Genomic DNA, 19,696 nt, shown 5'->3' on the forward strand with positions numbered 1-19,696 from the left:
TGAGAACACCACAAGACCTGACTCTTAGGCTAGGACCCCAGTGCTCCAGACAAGTGCTACTTAGCTGAGTTTTTTAAAGTCTGGGGAGTGAAGGGTATTTTACTGAGATCCGCTAGCAGGGATCTGTGTGCAGGCTCCAGCTTGGGCAGGTCAGCTGGATGTCACATTGTCTTCCTGGGCTAGCAACAAGGCATGTACATGACAACTGTTCCTTGAGGGATGTAGAAACTGTAAGAAATGCAGAGTTGCCTGAAGGAGGCATCATGTCTCAGGACCAGGCAAAGAAAAAATTGACTTGTTGTCCAGCATCAGAGTGAAGTCCTCTGCCAGACTGCCTTCTTCTAAACAGGTGTAGGCCAACATGAGAGCAGCCCTGCTGAGAAGGACTTGGAAGTACCAGTGGATGAAAAGCTGGACATGAGCTGACGATATGTGCTTACGGCCCAGAAGGCCAACTGTATCCTGGGCTGCATCAAAAGAAGCGTGGCCAGCAGGTTGAGGGAGTTGATTCTGACCCTCTACTCCACTCTGGTGAAACACCAGCTGGAGTACTGCATACAGCTCAGAAGTCCTCCACACAGGAAAGACATGGACCTGTTGGAGAAGGTCCGGAGAAGGTCCCGAAAAGGGCCACAAATACGATCAAGAGGGTGGAACTCTTGAGGAAAGGCTGAGAGAGTTGGGGCTCTTCAGACTGGAGAAGAGAAGGTGCTAGGAAGACCTTGTTGCAGACTTTAATACTTAAAGGAGGTCTACAAGAAAGGTGGGGACAAACATTTTAGCAGGGCCTGTTTAAACATGACAAGGGGTAATGGTTTTAAATTAAAAGACGGTAGATTCAGACTAGATAGAAATACAGTGAAGGTGGTGATGGACTGGAACAGGTTGCCCAGAGAGGTGGTAGATGCCCTATCCCTGGGAACATTCAAGGTCAGACTGGACAGGTCTCTGGATAACCTGATGGAGTTGAAGATGTCCTTGATCATTGCAGGGAGGGTTGGCCTAGATGACCTTTATGAGTCCCTTCCAATCCAAGCTATTCTATGATTTTATGATTCTGTGAATATTACCACAATTCATAACCTGCCTCTTACCCCTTCTGCTCATGAGCCTGGATGTCATACTGTGCTCATATCTTGTTCTTTCTTTATACTCCACTGCAAAAAGAGTCTTAATGTAAGCTGTGACACTAAGATAGCTGTTATGGAAAGAAAGGAGAATCAACTCGTTTTTGATTCACAAGTGATTTGTGAAGTCACAAAAGATTTATGTTGTCCATGAAGAATTTTCTAAACCACATTACGTAAAGACTGCAATTATTTAGCTGCTGACTATGCTGCGGGACACCTTTTGTTACCCATGAGAATTTTTGATTTGAGGTAGATAGTGGAATAGTCATGTGAAGACATGAGTGTATGCAGAATATTGCTCGTCAGAAAAAGGGAAATTTAGTCATATGTTTAGCAGTCATTTCCCCTTTTATTTTTTTGGGAAATCCAAGTGTTTTTTTTCTCTTCTCTCTGTGTGTCTGTGTTTCTCTCTTCCTCCTCTACGGAAGGAAAGAAAGCTGGGTCTAAAATGTCGTTTGATTCTGACACAGATCTGATTGGGCAACAAGAGGCAAATTTCCGCTGTGTTGAGCTAAACCCTTTATAAGGTCCTCACTAGTGGTTTTCTGTCTTATATCGTTTCATGAGAAGCTCATGGCTGAAAGACTACAGAACAACAGGTAAGTGAATCTGATGGAAATCTGGGAATGAAAACCTCCTCTGAACTCTCAAATTGTGTAGAGTTTGTGGAGATTGCTAGATACTAAACCAGAGAGTCTGGAATGTTCCAAACAAAATAGCCAAGTATTTTCACATCAGGCAAAAGATCTGAAGCTTTTAAATGACACAGAAAAAGCCCCTAGAACCAAGTCCATGTATAATTGAGAGGGGCTACAGCTTCACGCCAATGACCTGGAAATTTGCAGATCTATTACTAAGAGAGATGACCCATGGTTGTGAAAAGATTTTATTAAGCAAGAGGTTGGCTTTGTGGTGGTGTAGACATGACAATAAGCTGGAAATAGTTTACTATAGTCAAACTACCAGATGTCAGATGAGTATAGCTACTAGAACAGGGGGGAATTAGGATGGAAAACCACATTATAAATATGAGCATGATGGCGTAAATAGAAGATACCTGAAAGTGAGTATCTATGAATATGACTGTGCTATATTGGTAGAAATATATTTTGCTTTTGGCACAATCACAGATGGGCCATTGTTAAATGCATGTAATTTATATGTCTATGTATAAAATGGAAATAGTATGTATCATATGCATGCGTGTACTGCATTGCACATAAATACCTTATATAGAGCATAAACTGATGCCTATATATGTCATGTTTTACATCTTTTTTACCCGCAATACACTGAGACAACACATAATCAATCAACTCTGTAGCAGCAGCTGAAACTTCATGGCAGACCAGAAAGTATTCAGTGATGTACATACTGCCTTGCCCATGCCAAGTCAGCACAGGACCATTAATGACTGACTGGCAGAGGATAGTTCTTTTTTCCCTTAATATCACTGTGGCTAATTTTTAGGGAAGTTATTCTGGGTTTTCCTCATCTTTTTTTAGCACAGATGGTAATAGTGTCCATGCAGAAAACCCACTTGGGGACCAACAAATTAGGGGTGCATGACACAGTGCATGACACATGATTTTTGCCTCAAGAGAAATATTTGTAGGGGACTTTAAAAGCTTGGCTCTTACAGCAGGAAGTTTGCCTGCAGACTTACCCATGCCAGTTCGACTACTTTGGTAACTTCTGTGGGGAAGATAAAGTGAATCTAATGAAGTTCACGCAACCTTGGGAAACACCTGAAATGACAGCTTAAGTAGCTAAAGTCAATTCTATTGCATCTTTGCTCCTGTGTTTCCCCAAGCTAGTTGTAGCTGCACTACAACTAATTCAAAACAGTTGACCCATGTCTTGATCACATCTTATTGTTAAATAAGCAAAGCTAGATTTTTCTACCTGTAGCTCTTGCACCGACAAGCCCTGGGGACATCAGTGTGTTGTTTGCATCTCCTGGAGTGAAAGGAAAGGGACAGAAGTGATCTGTTTGTGCCAACCCAGATGCTCTTGTTTCACAAGTCAGCCCCCATAAACTAGGGAGGAAGAAGACTTGTGACCCAAATCTCACCAGGTCTGGAGTGGGGAAATAAGCAGTTAACTCTTACACTAACATTGAGTATTTTCATTGTATCTTCCCTCTTGTGACAAACTTTCCTGTAGATTTCAAGACACTTTCCCTTGATCTTCTAATTCTAATTTCCTCTGGGGAAATGTATAGCCTCTTCTTTGTCCTGGTGATGTCCACGGCAAGTGCCTCTGCTTTCAGACTCCAGCAAGTCAAAAGCACAGGTAAAGGCATATGTTTTTCTTTTCCTGCCTCCTTGTCCCTTTTTAATGTGCCTGGCTGACAGTAATGTAAACATATCTCTGATTTATATAGAAAACTGCCCAGATCACACCGTGTTTTTCAAACACTACTATGAACTGCACGGAGAACCTGTGGTTCTGAAATGCCCTTCCCCCAGATACAAACATTTGGATATTTCTGCCTTGGCCCCTAATATCACATGGTATAAAAATGGTTCAAAAGCCGTGATATCAGGAAGAGATGAAGATTCAAGAATCTGGGCAGCAGGGGATGCTCTCTGGTTTTTACCAGCAATGTTAGAAGACTCAGGAGTATATATCTGTACCAGAAGGTGGGTATTTATAAGAAAATCTAGTGCACTAACAAGATGAATATGTCTAAAATACATCAATTTGATTCTAAACTACAGTTGTGTTCAGAGCATGCTTGTATAACATAATTTCTTCAATGACTTTATTGGAGAAAAAAAACATGGGAAGTCAGAACCCTTAAATGCATTTTATGTGTCCTATAGTTATATATGCTGAAACCTGGATAAATTGTGATACAGTATTGGCACTCTGGCTATGATCTCACAAGGAAATAGTGTATATGAGAATTTGTTCTAGTTTATTTATGAGCTAGTCAGCGCTGTGGGCAACAGAAACATGCTGCAGAACACAACCATTGTGTTACAGGTCCAGAAAAGCAAATAGCCTTGTTTGTACTTCAGATTGTCTTACAAAGCAGGTACCAAGGCTCTGGAAGCGGCTTTCTTCTTCCCTCTTCATTATCACTGGTGTTTGCTGGTGATATATAAAAGATGGGTGGACAAGGTGCTCAGGGACATGGTTTAGTGGTTGATAGGAATGGTTGGATTCAATGATACTGGGGGTCTTTTCCAACCTAGTGATTCTGTGATTCTATATGATTCTGTGAAAAGTCTACTGGTTGTGCAATAGTGACTGCAAATGTCTTTTAATACATGCTTTAAGTTTTTTATTTCATCCTTAGGTCCTAATCATTAGGGGTTTCACAGTCAAGACCACTTTCAAGGAAATAGCAAATACCTGCTACTGACATACCTGCTACTGTTTAGGAAAACATGTTCCCCTTCTTGCAAAATTAAAAACATACTGTAGCCTAAGGGTGCACAGAAAACTTGGTGTACAAAAAAGAAAAGAAATGACTGAAGTTCCAAGGCAGACATGTGTCAGCAACATGTTTAGGTTTTGCCAAAAAAATACTACCAGTGATTTTCCAGGATCCCTCCTGGTATGATCTCAGGCTTGGCCTCTTAGAGGCTGCTAAGAAGGAAGTAAAGCCAGGGAAAAAACAAAGGTGTCGACTCGAGTCAGTGGTGGGTGCTCAAGTCTCCCTGCTCTGTCTGCAGGAACTCGTCTTACTGTGCTGAGGTCTCTATCCATCTCACGGTCGTGGAGAAAACAGCTGCTAAGGAGATTGCCTATTTCCAGGTCCTCTTCACTTTCACCTCTGGGAAGATTGTTTGCCCTGACCTGTGGGATTTTACACCAAATAGGACAAGCCTGGAGCTCAAGTGGTACAAGGTAGAATTTTTACCTCCTCATTGTGCAAATTCTAATCCCGTGCTCTTTGTGAAGGCACATACATTTCCACTTTTCCAGAACACCATGTTGTTAAAGTAATGAGCACATCATAACATATGAGAATTTCGGGGTGGGTGCATGTATTTTAAGGTTTCTCTGGGGTGGACTCAGCAAAGGGTGAAGGTGCTCCACACGCTATGTGATTTCATGGGAAATGTAACTGCTTTTAAGGATAGATTACACACCCTGACTCCAAGGTTGCCACTGCAGATCAGTCTCTTCTCTTTGGTGCTGTGCTGCTTTTCTTGGCCCCTCTAGTGAATCCCATAAAGTAAGATGCTTCCCCCGTGTGAGCTGTACAGATGCTTTTGTTAGTCAAGTGGAATATGACATTTGGAAATACTAGATAGCTTTCTCTTGCATAATTTGCCTGTCCATGGCTTTTCAGGTAGACAAGACAGGTTTTTCCTCTAAGATCAAATATCCTTCATTTGATCATCCTCAGACGTATAATCTTTCACTGGACAGCTCAAGATTCTTCCTATGTTTTCATAATACATTTGTTTAGCTTTTATTTACACTCCCACTGTGATTGTATACTCTGCCTTATTCAGCTATCATTCTTACCATACGATGCAATATCTAAGCTGGCTCCATGCAGCAGTGCCTGTGTTGTGTTTGGTACCATACTAGCAAAATGCTTCTGCTCAGGTTTCCTTTTGAAAGCAGGCTATAACCCCCTTATCTAAGCAAAATGTTGCCCTCCTTCCCCTATACAATTCTTGCTGTCACTGTTAGAAAGAGTTATGCAGCCTTCATGTAGAAGGAGAATCACTGCTTTTAGCAGGGCTCCAGCTCATGTGTGAATAAAGTGCTAGTGATACAGAGCAGGAATTCAATCAGTTTATGAGATCATGTATGGGAAGTAATAGTTTTGCGAATACCTGTGGTATTACTAGCATTTGTCTTCTAAGAATACCTTACAAAACTACTCTTTTTAGATCATGTATGGAAAGTAATAGTGTTGTGAAAACATTCATGATTACTAAAATGGTTTTGTCTTAGAAGAATGTCTGAAACGATTATTATCAAGAGGTTTCAGGAAAGAGCCTATTATATCTTTTCCATCTTAAAAGGTACCCTTTATTGAAAAGTTATGCACACACATTACAGCTACATTAAAATAGCAGTTCTCCATAATTCATATAGTGCCTCAGAGCAGTTTAGAGATGGATACCTGTTTGAAGAACCTGCCCTTTGGTGGGAAAGTGGAACTGCTCAACTTTCCAGGCGAAAAGTGAACTTTTATTAACAGAGAGGCAAGGATAAGTAATTTTGTCTGGAAGACACACAGAGTGTAACCACATCTACTTGAACCATAACACCAGCTATTGTCTTTTTTCCAGGATGCTCTGCCATTGGAAGACAACAATGAAAAATACGTTATTCTGAAAGGTTCGAATTCTCTGATCATGACTTCTGTGCTGCCAACAGACTCTGGCTACTACACCTGCAAGATCTCATTTCCATACGAAGGTGTAACATATGAAATCACCAGGACAATTCATCTGGAGACTGTTGGTAAATGCTAACACCTTAAAATGTTACTAAGTAAATCACTTCTTTGTCACTAAAACTCTGGAGGGGGGCTCATACTTGGCCTCTCAGCACTGCTGAGGCAGCAGGGGTGCTGTCAGGGCTGATGGTTGGACTGGACGATCTTAGAGGTCTTCTCCAACCTTAATGATTCTTAGATTCTATGGTGTAATTTGTTGGCATGCTTGCTTTGGCACTGATGAGTTTCCCACAGCATCCCAACAGGGCTGGGGCCGCTTGGAAGAGGCAGGAACTCGATGCTGCAAGAGCCAGCGATGGATAAACCTAATAATTCATGTTGGAGGGGAGGAACGGGGAGGAGGGGCATTGTTGCAGATGACTTCAGGGGATCAGGCCCAGTCAACATGGGTTCACAAAAGGCAGGTCTTGCCAAACTAACCTTCTATGACGAAGTGACTCGGCTGCTGGATGAGGGAAAGGCTGTGGATGTAGACTTCAGTAAAGCCTTTGACACAGTTTCTCACAGCATTCTGCTTCAGAAACTGTCAGCCTCTGGCCTGGACAGGCGCACACTCTCCTGGGTGGAAAACTGGTTGGATGGCCGGGCCCAGAGAGTGGTGGGAAATGGTGCGAAATCCAGCTGGAGGCCAGTGACAAGTGGGGTTCCCCAGGGCTCAGTGCTGGGTCCAGCCCTGTTCAATGTCTTTATCAATGACCTGGATGAAGGCATCGAGTGCACCCTTAGCAAGTTTGCGGACGACGCTAAGCTGGGTGGAAGTGCGGATCTGCTGGAGGGTCGGGAGGCTCTGCAAAGGGATCTGGACAGGCTGGACCGCTGGGCTGAGACCAATGGGATGAGGTTTAACAAGGCCAAATGCCGGGTCCTGCACTTGGGGCACAACAACCCTGTGCAGTGCTACAGACTAGGAGAAGTCTGTCTAGAAAGCTGCCTGGAGGAGAGGGACCTGGGGGTGTTGGTTGACAGACGGCTGAATATGAACCAGCAGTGTGCCCAGGTGGCCAAGAAGGCCAATGGCATCTTGGCTTGTATCAGAAACGGCGTGACCAGCAGGTCCAGGGAGGTTATTCTCCCTCTCTACTCGGCACTGGTGAGACCTCACCTCAAATATTGTGTTCAGTTCTGAGCCCCTCACCACAAGAAGGATGTTGAGGCTCTGGAGCGAGTCCAGAGAAGAGCAACAAAGCTGGTGAAGGGGCTGGAAAACAAGTCTTTCGAGGAGCTGCTGGGAGAGCTGGGGTTGTTTATCCTGGAGAAGAGAAGGCTGAGGGGAGACCTTATTGCTCTCTACAACTACAAGGAGGTTATAGAGAGAAGGGAGCTGGCCTTTTCTCCCAGGTGACAGGGGACAGGACAAGACAAGGGGGAATGGCTTCAAGCTGCACCAGGGGAGGTTTAGGCTGGACATTAGGAAAAATTTTTCACAGAAAGGGTCATTGGGCACTGGAACAGGCTGCCCAGGGAGGTGGTTGAGTCACCTTCCCTGGAGGTTTTCAAGGCACGGGTGGACGAGGTGCTGAGGGGCATGATTTAGTGTTTGATAGGAATGGTTGGACTCGATGATCCAGTGGGTCTTTTCCTAGCTGGTGATTCTGTGATTCTATGAAAAGCGGTGAGAAAGCCGCTCTTTGGCAAGCGGAGGCGGCGGGCTCGGGGGGTGCCCGGAGGGGCGCTACGCACCGTACGGCCACCAGGGGGCACCCACCGCCGGCCGCTCACTGCTCTCGGGGCAGCTTTGGGGATGGAGACGTGAGCTCCATCCCGTCTGTCTCCACAAGCACTCGTCCCCGGGCTCGAAATTGGAATTTCTCTCTTTGCCAGCGGGTTTAATAATCAAATGCTTTACTGGGAGGCGAAAGATGTTGAACAAAGTGGCATGTTTCTATTTATGGTTCTGGGGCAATGCCTGGATTTTCTGTTGCACCAGCATGAACTCTGTTTTTTTTTTCTCTCTCCAGAACGAGAAAAGAGAATTACCCCAATAATTGTGTATCCAACACAAAAGACAACATCAGCTGCTCTTGGTAAGGCCCGACATTATTTTGGGAAGCATCTAATCAAGAAAAATTAAAGCAGGGTGGTATGGGGCTGATGGTTGGGCTGGATGATCTCAGAAGTCTTCCCCAACCTTAATGATTCTTAGATTCTAAGGTGTAATTTGTTGGCATAAATTGTTGTAGTTCTTTTGATCTTAATTAGATTAGCTGAGGGTAGGTGTTGGAGTAGTATTTGCTTCTTATTGTTTACAACCAGATGCTGTCTGCCATGTAGGAGAAGCTGCAGAACTGCTGTATGTATCAGCCACTACCAAAGCAATAAAAGCATGTTTGCATGATTAAGTCAGTTGTCTGGAGTTGCCCCTTCACTAAGAACTCTCCTTTTTCAATATTTCCTCAGAGTTGTCTAGGTTATCCGCTGGCTTTGAATAAGCCATCTAGCTGTTTTGGGAGAAGACATTTTTCATTACTTATTACTGTTTGAAATAGACAGTCATCGTTAGTTAGGAAGTACCTTGATAGGATATCAATTTTTCTTTAGCAGTTATATTATGACAACAAATTTCTGTTGTATTTCCTTTTCTCAGAAAGGACATTTTACACTAAGCTTTTGAACTTGGGTACAAGACACACAGCTGTGTACTATGATGTTTTGGTTTTTACTGCCACTTTTCTTCCAATTAAAGTAGAACTACTAAAGAATTTTCTTTCCCTGTCTAGCTCCGTGGGGTGTTTTGTATCCTTTTTATCACCATCTGCACATATACAATAATAAAATTGTATGCATTACCAAGCCCTGTGTTTTCCATATAGTATAGACTAGTTTGAAGGGCCTTTGTTCTTAGCTCTGAGTTACAATAATTATAGAAAAATTTCTGAATATTTGCACAGCCACGCTATCTCTGGATGTTCCATCCTGAGCTCCATGTTCTTGCCCACAGCACTTCTGAGTAAAGCTACCCTGCTGGTTAATGTAGTTGCTCCAGAGCAATAAATCACACCATGCCTTCTGATCTGTAGTACGTCAGAAGGAGCAAGACCACAGGAACACAGCTTAGCTCTTGAGGAAGGCGTCTAGTGCAAGAGTTGTTAATTGTTGCAACTGGAAATTTGGTTAGTAGCAGGAAGGACTGCCAAACTGAAGGGTCTTGCTGCCAAGGAGTAGGAGATCAAAAACTATCTGGGGCTTAACTTCAGTTTTGAAGTTCAGTGGTGGCTGACGTATGTAGGAACTTGATCTCCCACTGGAGACGTTGTTTTTCACCAAGAGAAAGAAAGTTTTCCATATGTATCTGAATGGTTTTTTTTAATCTTTATTTTACCAACAGGCTCCAAGATGACTCTCCCATGCAAAGTGTTTGTTGGACTGAGCAGCCACGTCCATACTGATGTGGAATGGCTAGCAAATGACACTGCTGTCAACGTGGTTTACAAGCAAAGCAGAGTTACAGAGGGAGAACGACAGTAAGTCAGGCTGAAAGTGTTTCACTGTGCTGGTTCTTTTAACCAGCAGTGCTACAGGGACTCTTAGTGCAGCTGAATGCCAGGTAATGAAGTGGGATATGGACAGATCCAAAACTGAGAGCTGAGAAAGAAAATTGCAAGCAAGAAAAAAAAAACCCAAATCCCAAACCCCTAACCCAAATCCAGACAGCATTACATCAATTCTTTGCCTGTTTTTTATTCATGGTATACTGCAAATTAGCCAACTTTAAGGCTTAAACTTGAAGAACGCTTTTATGGGCAGCTGAGCTCATGTAAGAGCTGACTGCAGTGGAAAGCAGTGGGACTTGATCTTTCCCAGTGCTTCTCTTACCTCTCTCCTTGCCCTGTGCCATCAAAACAGAAACATCTTCTCTCTGACAATCATGAGGTTCTCTGAACACACTAAGACAACAGAAAACAGTGTTTTGTATTTTTTCTCCTAAATATCATTGTTTTTCCTCTTAGGCTTGTTCTTTTCCACATTAGTGAGTTAAACTGGCTCACTGAGACACCCAGTGAGTGCTAGAGCTGGCACCAGGGAAGCACTGGAGGGGGATGCTAGTGGGAGGCAGAAACAGCATGTCCCACATGATCTTGTTCTATACCATTGTCTCTCCCCACCTTGTGGAACCTTATCTCAGTTGCCTTGTAATTGCATGCCTCAAGGTTTTTCCCACTAGGAAAGGGGGGAAAAGATCTGCTTTCTGTACTTGTGACATGTCACCTGAACGGCATTAATTTCCTGCGTGCAGGCATGCTTTGAAATCTCTTCCTTGAGGCCCAGGTTGACATGTTTAACTCTCATTTGCTGAAGCTGAGAGTGTCCACAAAGAACATTCGGCAGTGGGACTGGACGACCTTCAAACGTCCCTTCCAACACAAACCTTTCTATGATTCTATGATCATCACCCTCACCTGTGTCATGGTTGCTGGGTCTTTATTGGGGAACAGAGCTGGTTAGTCTCGTGGGCTCTGGGATGCCATTGTTTCTGCTGTTAATGGTTAAACTGATTGCTTACTAAATGGCACCTTCCCAAAGATCTCCTGTCTATGAATTAGGGTTTAGCATGGGGCAAAGGACTATTCCAAATAGGGTTTGTGAATGTGGCATCCCTATTTTGAGGGATAAGAGTGTTTAACAGTTATGGATGTAAGCTGATTTTGGCCATTTGTGGCCATCAGTGCTAGATAATAACCTAGCCATATTCAGTTTATTGCCCAGCTGCAGGCAGAGGTAACATGATAACTCGGCTGTATGCCCAGGCCCTTATGTGTTTTGCCATCCTCCACACCATAACTGAGACCAATAATTTGTAATCTTGTTTACACAGATAGGTGATAATGCATTAAAGGGGTGGTCAAGAGCCATAAAATGTACTGTTGAACAGCTAGTTTCTGAAAGTTTTAGAGTAGAGTAGCACATGTACTTTCTTACTTGGACTTTAAAAAATATTTTTATTATTACTATTACTGCAATTTTTACTTTTATATATTATTGTATAATTGAAAGAAGACAGGGACCATACCTGGAAGGGGTGATACGGAGCCTATAGTGTGTGAAACTCCTGTTCTGCTGGAAGTCCTCAGAATGCAAGCAAGTCAAAACAGGTCAAATGCCACTGGAAAACCAAATTTCCTGCAGAAATCTCTTGCAAAGCATGCACTGCTGTCTTGCTGCCTTCCTGTGGTACAGTCCTGGGATAAGAGTGCAGGGAACTCTACTGCCACGGTGCATAGCAGACTCATGATCATAGCGGATCATTAAAATGCAGCTGAACTTCTCCAGCAGTCACTAAAACATATAAACGGACAATGTATAACTGCAGCTAGAAAAACACTTCTAAATAGTTGGACTGATGTAGCAATCAGGTTGAAATAAGCTGGAAACTTCCTAGACAGTTTCTTGTACTGAGCTTTTGGCGTCGGGTGTGTAATAGACAGGAATGGTGGATTAGTTTCCTGAGTGAGCATCCTCAGGGCTACTTTGTCCATATTTCCTTTTCCAACTGATAGTAATAATTAATCTCAGAAATGAATAGGTGGTCAGAGAGAGAGAATTAGGTCCTTCCACAATGCTGTGTGGATAGTTCAAACATACACAGAATTCTGCTTGCCTTTCTTCCCCACCTTTTCTTTATTTTTTTTCAAAAGAAATCCAGATCTTCAATTTTTCCTGGAAGATTCAACCAGTGCAGTGTAGGTACTGACTGCTGACAATCAAATAGTTGGCACAACTGGTCTGGAAGACACAGGCATCCTTTAGTGCCAAGGGGCTAGTTCAGAAATGAGCAAATATCCAATGCATTTTCTTGCAGCGTGCTGTTAGAATGAACACATCAAATGGAGAAAAGCCATCTTATGAAATGATTTAACATGAACATTTTTTTTTTTCTTCCAGAGAAATTGTAGAAAATGGTGAGAACTTCATTGAAGTGCCACTGATTTTTGATTCTGTCGAAGAAGCGGATTTTTACACAGACTTTACCTGTCTGGCACAGAACACATATGGCTACCAAGTACTGCCAACAAGGGTCAAGCAGAAAGGTAAATAGTTTGCTTATTTGGGATAGTTGATCCAAAGCTAAATTATCATCTAAGCCCTTTATACTGTCAGAGATAGTATGAGGATCAATTATTGACTGAAGAAAAACTGGTTGCCTCTTTCACCTGTAGAATTTGGAATAGCATGTTCACAAAATACACTTTTTGTGGGCTGTTCATTGACATTTTCTGCAAGGATAAGGATCTATGTTGGTAAATTTGTTCACTGAATAAAGCTCAAATTTAGATAAACTTTGTGAAATGATGGCTCCATGGAGACTACTGCAAACTCCTAGTGGGTGCTGCAGGGCCACATCTCCTCCAGTTCCTCATCAAGTAGGAAAAAGGAAGACAATAGCATAATAAAGATCAGAGTGTTCCTTGTCCTCATACACAGACTGCTGCCAAAATAACAAGAAGTGTAAATTATGATGGGTGTTGTTGGTTTGGCTCCTAGTGATGGGAAAGGAAGCTCTATGCTCAGTGCAATTAATGTTGCAGTGTAATAGACCATTGGCTAAGAACCAACTGTAAAAACAATATGAAGCAACGCTGATTGTTTCTTTTCATGATGTAGATGAATCACCAAAGCTTGCTCACACTGTCTTAGAAAAGCACAAGAACGTTTACAGTCTTCATTATGAGTTATAAATCATGACTCACTCCAGCATTCTACAATGAGGGATTTTTACTCAGCTAGATGGTGTGCTGTCTTCCATTAGCTTCACAAGTATTACAACAGAGAAGGCAATCCATGAACCCAAATAGGCTTGAATAATCCAAATGGTTTGGACAGGCAGTGGTCATTGAAATTAACTGATTCTAGGAAAAAGCTCACAGGCTTAGCTTGATCAGTAGTAATTTATGAACTGTTCTGTATGAGGAAATTCTTCACATAGCTTGAGGCTGGACTCCTTCTCTGCATGGTGCTTTTATTTCCTGCTTGAAGTGTCTCTGCTTCCACCAAATTAAGATAGAAAGCATATAAGGTTGGGAATAATAATGTGTATGCAGAAGGACTGAACTTTAATCTTCTAATTCTTCCTCCCATCTTCATAAACCCATTTCCCAGAGTGCTCAATCAATAGGCCTCTTCCTTTCACAAGTGATCAACCATGCCAGAAGGTTAACTTGCAGACGTCCTTTTTATTGTGATTTATCCTCTTCCATCTTAAAGAACTCCGTTCCTGGAGAGTTTTTTGAAAATATTTATTTTCATTACTTTTCCAGCTGCTGACTTGTCCTGGTACATTGCAATGATTCCTGTCGCGTTGGCCTGCGTGATCTTGGGGGGAATATGCATGCACAAGTGCTGGATGCGGAGAGCTGATAAAGGATATATGTAATAGAAAAGGTTTAAAAGCTGCTTTATTCTTTGACCACCAAAAAATCAACCTGGTTATTTCAGACCAAACTGTTTTCCCAGCGGACTTATATAACAGCTACTTTCCTCTTCTCCAAGTCTTCTACAATCTGATTGAATTATAAATGTAAGTTTGTATTTTTATGCTGCACAGATTCAGGAAACCTGCATCTATTATTTAGCAGCTAGGGTGCAATCTTTAGCATATTGGAATATACAATAACAGGAATGTGCCCTGGATACTGGAAGGGTAGGAAAAGGGAGGCACTCTCACCCTATGTTATTCTAACAGTCTCATTGTTGAAAAAAAAAAAGGAAAAGAAAAACCCTAAAACCACAAAACACAAGCTAAGAAAGCTTGCTACAGAAGTACTGTTCCACTGCCAGTTTTTTCCTTTTCCAGAGCTAAATACAACTGTCACGGCAACTGTATCTCTATGAACTTTTCCACAGAAAATCTAAATTATTTCACCATTTGTATTACTCTTGGCTTAAATGGATGATCTCATAATATCCCTCTCCCAGATATAAAAACATCAGTGAAACAGATTATTGTACACTGGGGAATTAAATTCTTTTTTCACTACCAATATCTCACAGGCAGTTGACATATGTTGTTATCATTGCCAAAACCAGAATTTGGATGGATGTTTTACTGTTTTGAGAGTCATTTGACTAATCAAAGTTTTATTCCTAAAAGTTATTTGGCAGATTACCAGTAACAATAATGTATGATCTTGTCTTTCTGTGCCTCTAACTCTTTTGTGACTGGCCTGATTCTTCTCTCTGATATCAGTATAAAAGTCTGGCATAGTTTCCCATAAACAATGAGTCTGCAGCAGTCTAAAGCTGGTGCACCTTCAGGAACCTTGTGTCCTTTAAAGTGAAGTATGTAAATTGCTTACTCATGATGCAAAATGATCCCCATTAGGTTAATCTAACTGGATTCCAGTCTTGACATAAACCAGAAGGGAGCAATAATGAATCAGTGACTGTGTTGTACTTTAAAGATCAGAATGAGTAGAATGACTTGGTTACTTCCTTTCCCAAGACATAAAACTTGTGATCGCCAAGAAATAGTTCCATCACATATAATGATTTTATCTTCATCTGTATGGGAAGAGAAGAAATTCAGTCTCAAGGTCTAGATTGTTACAGATGCATAACTGACACCCCTCACTGACACTGAAGATAAAGCTTTTTGTTTGGCTAAATCAGCCCAAAGTTTTTTCAAACTCTGTAGGAAAAAATAAACCAGGAAAAATGTTGACTCCAAAGAAAAAAATTGAACATTAAGAATGTAAGAAATGAATGTGGTCCCACAAATTAGAGAAATGGATGAATCATGTCTATCTGGCAGAGAACATGATCTAATTTCCATCGTCACTTATAGTTCATTATGAGTTTAGCCCAATCAATGTCTGGAAGGATTTGAAAGACTAGAATGTGGCTTAAATTAAGAAGCCCTTCAAGCTTTTAGCAAGTATCTTCACTTCTTATGAGATGTAAGCCAAAGTCTCCCTTTAAATATTCTAAATGTTTGCTGTGAAGATACAGGCACAGAGATTAGATTTCTGACACAGATGGAGTCAATGGCAACCAAAGAAGACCACCAGGACTTGGAGTTTTCAAGTGCAGTGTGTTAAAGGTGATGGTAAAGAATACATATATTTTATCGGTTGATGGGAAAAAGGTGGCTGAAGGCATGAAAAAAAAGTCAGTCCACTTGAATGTCTGTTCTTTGAAGGAAGGAAACTACAGACAAACTGACCATTGCTGGGAGAAACACGAGAAAAGTTTTAAGTACCTCAGGAATGCTCAGCTTTATCAAGCAATTGCCCGTCTGTAGCCAGAGAAGAAATTAGGTTTACCAGTAAGTGTAACCTTTTAAAATGTGATTTGCTCTTCCCATCCAACTGTATCCTCCAGGAGTAGTGCGATCACATGTCTGACTGTGGGAGCAGGGTTGGATTTCACTAAGCAGTGGGAAAGAAGTAGAACTTTTGGTATATGGAGTATCAGTGCCAAACGAAGCTAAATACCTCAGATCCTCCTCCAAACTAGAGGAGAAAGAAATGTGAATGTGAAATAAAAATTACACGTTACAAGGAGGAATGTAAAGAAAGAAAGATTTACCTTTTATGGAGTGATATTTGTTTCTCTGATTACTAGCATATTAGTGTTCTGAAAGCTTTCACAATAGACTTGTTCAAGTGAACTACATAGTGTAAATGTTTTACAAGTAGAACTGTTCAAGTGACCTACATAATGTAAATGTTTTGCATTGATTTGCAATTTTATAAACAAGGGTAACATGGCCTATACTTTTTTTGCAAATGTTATGTGAAAAATGGAAAAAAAAGTAAAAAACTCAGACAAAGTGCTAGTGTGTGAGTTGGGTGGGAAGGAAAATGCGAGATGGTCCTTTGGGGGTGACAGTACTTACATAGAGAGATGTGATTTTTCCTGTGCTCTGCTATAGAGGGGCTGGTCCCCTAGGAGTGCAGTGATCCCTGCTCTGCGGGGCTGTAGGATAAACTTTGTCCTTCGGCCACTTCTACTCCCGTCCTGTACCTGTGACTTGTCACACCTGAGGGATACAAAACCCTGACAGGCCAAGCTCCTCTCCTTTATGACACCACATTCATGGCTGTCCTTGCTCTGCAGTCCACTGAGTGTTTGGACCCCCTCTGGGCACGTGATATTAGGTGATCTTTTTCTCTCTCTGGCTACCAACAGTTGAGGTACTGGGTCCCTCCACTGACTTCTGTGGAGGGCACTTCCAGAAATGTACCTTAAACCAGTTACTGTGCAGGTGTGAATTTAGTATGTGCTCCCCAGGCAGGAAGATCTGTCTCACACAGCTTCCCAAAGGCAATTTTTTGGTCTCCTTATTTCAGCTGAAATGTTTCTCTTCAGAAAAATTAATGATGTAAAGAGGACAAGGTCACCTTGTTCCTGGGACTGTGTGGGTTGATAGCATTTGCCAGAGAGCTAATCTATCTGCAACAAATTCAGAGTAACATCTATAAAGGGGAAGAAACTAGTTTCCCACAGTCTTGGCATAATTTAGCATCCAGGTCAGCAGGTATTCCTGTGGAAATATTTTTTATCAAGAAACTTGAGTTCAGTTAATAATTACTTTCTTGTTTTACTCAGCATGTGTGATCTTCATGTTAGGTATCCATTTTTAGCATAACTAACATTTGACCAGAGTAGCACTTAAGACAAAGTAAACCTGTCACTTGGAGAGCACCAAATAACTAGGTCTGCTAGTTCCCAAGCAAAACCCTTGAAGAAATGTTGACACAAGAAGAAATAAGATTTGGAATTTTGCACAGAACCAAACTTGTCAGATCAAGATACAAAGTTGGTTGTTTTTTTTTTATTCTAGTAGCTAGGGAGGGAAGGCATGAATACAGGAGGACATAAAACATGTGAAATGCCATTTCCAGGAATAATGCTTCAAATATGAGAATAACTGATTGAAGTATTTGACAATTATTCTGACTTGAGTCTGCAAAGCAAGAAACCTAGGAGAGCAAAACAAAGTAAGGAATAGATCTTATTTTTTTGGAGCTGAAAACTCCTTATCCTTTCACAACCTTGAAGCTGCTAAAGATAGCCTAGGATGGAGTGCCAGTCTTCCAGCCTTTGACCAGACAAAAGGAACACAGCTGGTCCAAGACAGCCATTGATGTTTGCTCCCCACTCAGTGGAGAAGAAGTTATCTTTGGTGCTTAAAATATATTCTATTAATTACTCTCTGGAGGTGCCTGTCTTCTTCCACCAGTTTAAGGCAAAGTGAGAAAAATCCACCCTGCATTACAGAAATGAATGGTTATTGACCACTGGATTTCAGAGAGGTTATAGAAAAAAACAAACTTAAGCTTGGAGACACCCTTTCACACAGCTGAGGCTGCTGGGCTTCCTGGAACATTACTTTAATGCTGGTAGCTTCCTGTGCAGAGCAAGGATACAGGCTCATGCTAAATGAAAATACTGCAAGAGGCTGGGAGGCAGGCATAAATGTATGTATTAGGGTCTCTAACATAAGAGACAGACTGAAAATATCTGGTTGATGCCTTGGAAAAATGTTTGCGGCTCATAGACCATATGGTCATGAAATGCCACGGCTATTACAGGAAGAAAAGAAAGAGCTTCTTTGTGTGTGCATGACTGAAGTACACAAAGCCTCCATGGAACCAGAAAGAAGTTTGCTGTGTGACTGCAGGCGAGCTGCGGGCTCTCGGTGCAAGCATGGGGCAGTAGGGCTGCCAGCCCTGCAACAGCACTCAGCCAGCTCAGCTCCCACTGCAGCCAACGCCTGCTGGCTTCCAGAAGCCACTGCTGAGCAACAGCAGTGCAGACCAGTCAAAATATTGCTATGTATAAATGGTATATCATAAGACTAACCTGCTGCCAGTGGACAAGCACAAGCTGTCAATCAGGAAAATACATATAAAAATAAAACTCTTTAGTTCATTGCATTGGAAATTATAGTCTATGGCAGCCTATTCTTTATCTAGTATTCATGATGTATAGAGCTCAATAAAGCAGATGAAACACAGCATAAATCAGTTTTTGAGGAGGACATATTTTTATCTTCCTGAAGTTCCTCCAAGGAGAACCAGGCACCTAGTAATATCAGGAAAACTTGTAAAAACTCACATAGAACCAAGTTCTCTTGTTAGAACTTAGGAAATTTATTCACTACTGAATCTCTAATGGCAAAGTGTAGTTTGGTCTCATAGCTGTGTGTACCTCCTACCAATTTTAGGGTTTTACACTAATCTAAACTGTCAGAGAACCTGATGACAGCTTCAGGTGTAAACAGCAAAAAGTCCTTTGTAACGTGTTGAAAAAGTTGATCTCTCAGTCCTGACAAGAAGTGAGGCTCCTCTCTTTCTCATTGTTTTTACTGGTTTGTCATCTGTTGAGTACTGCCACAGGAACTTCACTTCCATGTACTTAAATTTCATAGAAATGCAACTCTCTATTTCTTTGTATACACTGAGGCATTACTGGTGTTTCTGTCTCACAGGTTTTAACAGTACTTTTTTTGTTTAAAGCTTTAGAGGTCCTGTTTTGCCTTAGTTATAAAGGATTCATCCATCTGCTAAGCTGTGGGAGAAATGAATCATTCTGTTTGCTTGCTTTGGCACCCAAATGTGCTTTGTCATGAGTGATAGGAAGGTCAGACTGTGACTGGAAATAATTGATACTATGTTTGTTTACTTGCAAAAGAAAATACTCTCAAGTGACTTGTGGCTTTCAAGCTGGAGACACAGCTGAACTAAATAATTAAAGAGTATTGTTACATGTACCCCCAATATGTTGCTACCGCTCTTCCTTTTCACTGGAACGTTACATTTTGAGAGCTTTTCAGAGAAGACAGCGGGCAAACCACAGTGGATTCTCTGCTCTCATCGTCATATCCTGGTCAGACTGTGGATGCTGGAGACTGGGGCCTCCTTCTTTTGATTAGAGGAGAGCTATCAGCTCAGGGGAGAAACAGATGCCCTGCCTTTGATCACAGCTGAGGGGCAGTTTACTTGCTGAGTCTCAGCTAGCAAAAATGCTGGAGAATGCACAGTGCACAAAAATCAGTGCTTCATATCGTTGCCTAAGAGTGGCACAGCTGTATTCCTTGCTAGGAAGGAATATATAATATTTTTTAAAAAATTATTATTACCACACAGATGTGGTGCCATTTAGGAAATTTGGATTGAATGGGAGATCA

The 19,696-nt window shown here is 41.7% G+C and overlaps 1 protein-coding gene across 1 annotated transcript; it reads left to right on the top strand.

Annotated features, from left to right (window-relative positions):
• Positions 1-1,677: 1,677 nt before the first annotated feature.
• Positions 1,678-19,286, top strand: IL1R2 (interleukin 1 receptor type 2). The gene is made up of 9 exons (XM_069877048.1): positions 1,678-1,729; positions 3,297-3,425; positions 3,517-3,775; positions 4,817-4,991; positions 6,398-6,572; positions 8,526-8,591; positions 9,893-10,028; positions 12,448-12,593; positions 13,821-19,286. The coding sequence occupies exons 1-9, from the start codon at positions 1,693-1,695 to the stop codon at positions 13,934-13,936; spliced, it is 1,239 nt and encodes a 412-aa protein (XP_069733149.1). The 5' UTR covers positions 1,678-1,692; the 3' UTR covers positions 13,937-19,286.
• The last annotated feature ends 410 nt before the right edge of the window (positions 19,287-19,696 follow it).

This window comes from Phaenicophaeus curvirostris, chromosome 1 (genome assembly GCF_032191515.1).
Source record: "Phaenicophaeus curvirostris isolate KB17595 chromosome 1, BPBGC_Pcur_1.0, whole genome shotgun sequence".
NCBI classification, from domain to species: Eukaryota; Metazoa; Chordata; class Aves; order Cuculiformes; family Cuculidae; genus Phaenicophaeus; species Phaenicophaeus curvirostris.

What these genes read in the sequence shown, in the direction of transcription:
- IL1R2 (XM_069877048.1), top strand. Translation starts at nt 1,693, where the DNA reads ATGAGAAGCTCATGGCTGAAAGACTACAGAACAACAG. An exon ending in GAAAGACTACAGAACAACAG is followed by an intron (nt 1,730 to 3,296) that starts GTAAGTGAATCT and finishes ACTTTCCTGTAG; the next exon opens with ATTTCAAGACACTTTCCCTT. An exon ending in GACAACATCAGCTGCTCTTG is followed by an intron (nt 8,592 to 9,892) that starts GTAAGGCCCGAC and finishes TTTTACCAACAG; the next exon opens with GCTCCAAGATGACTCTCCCA.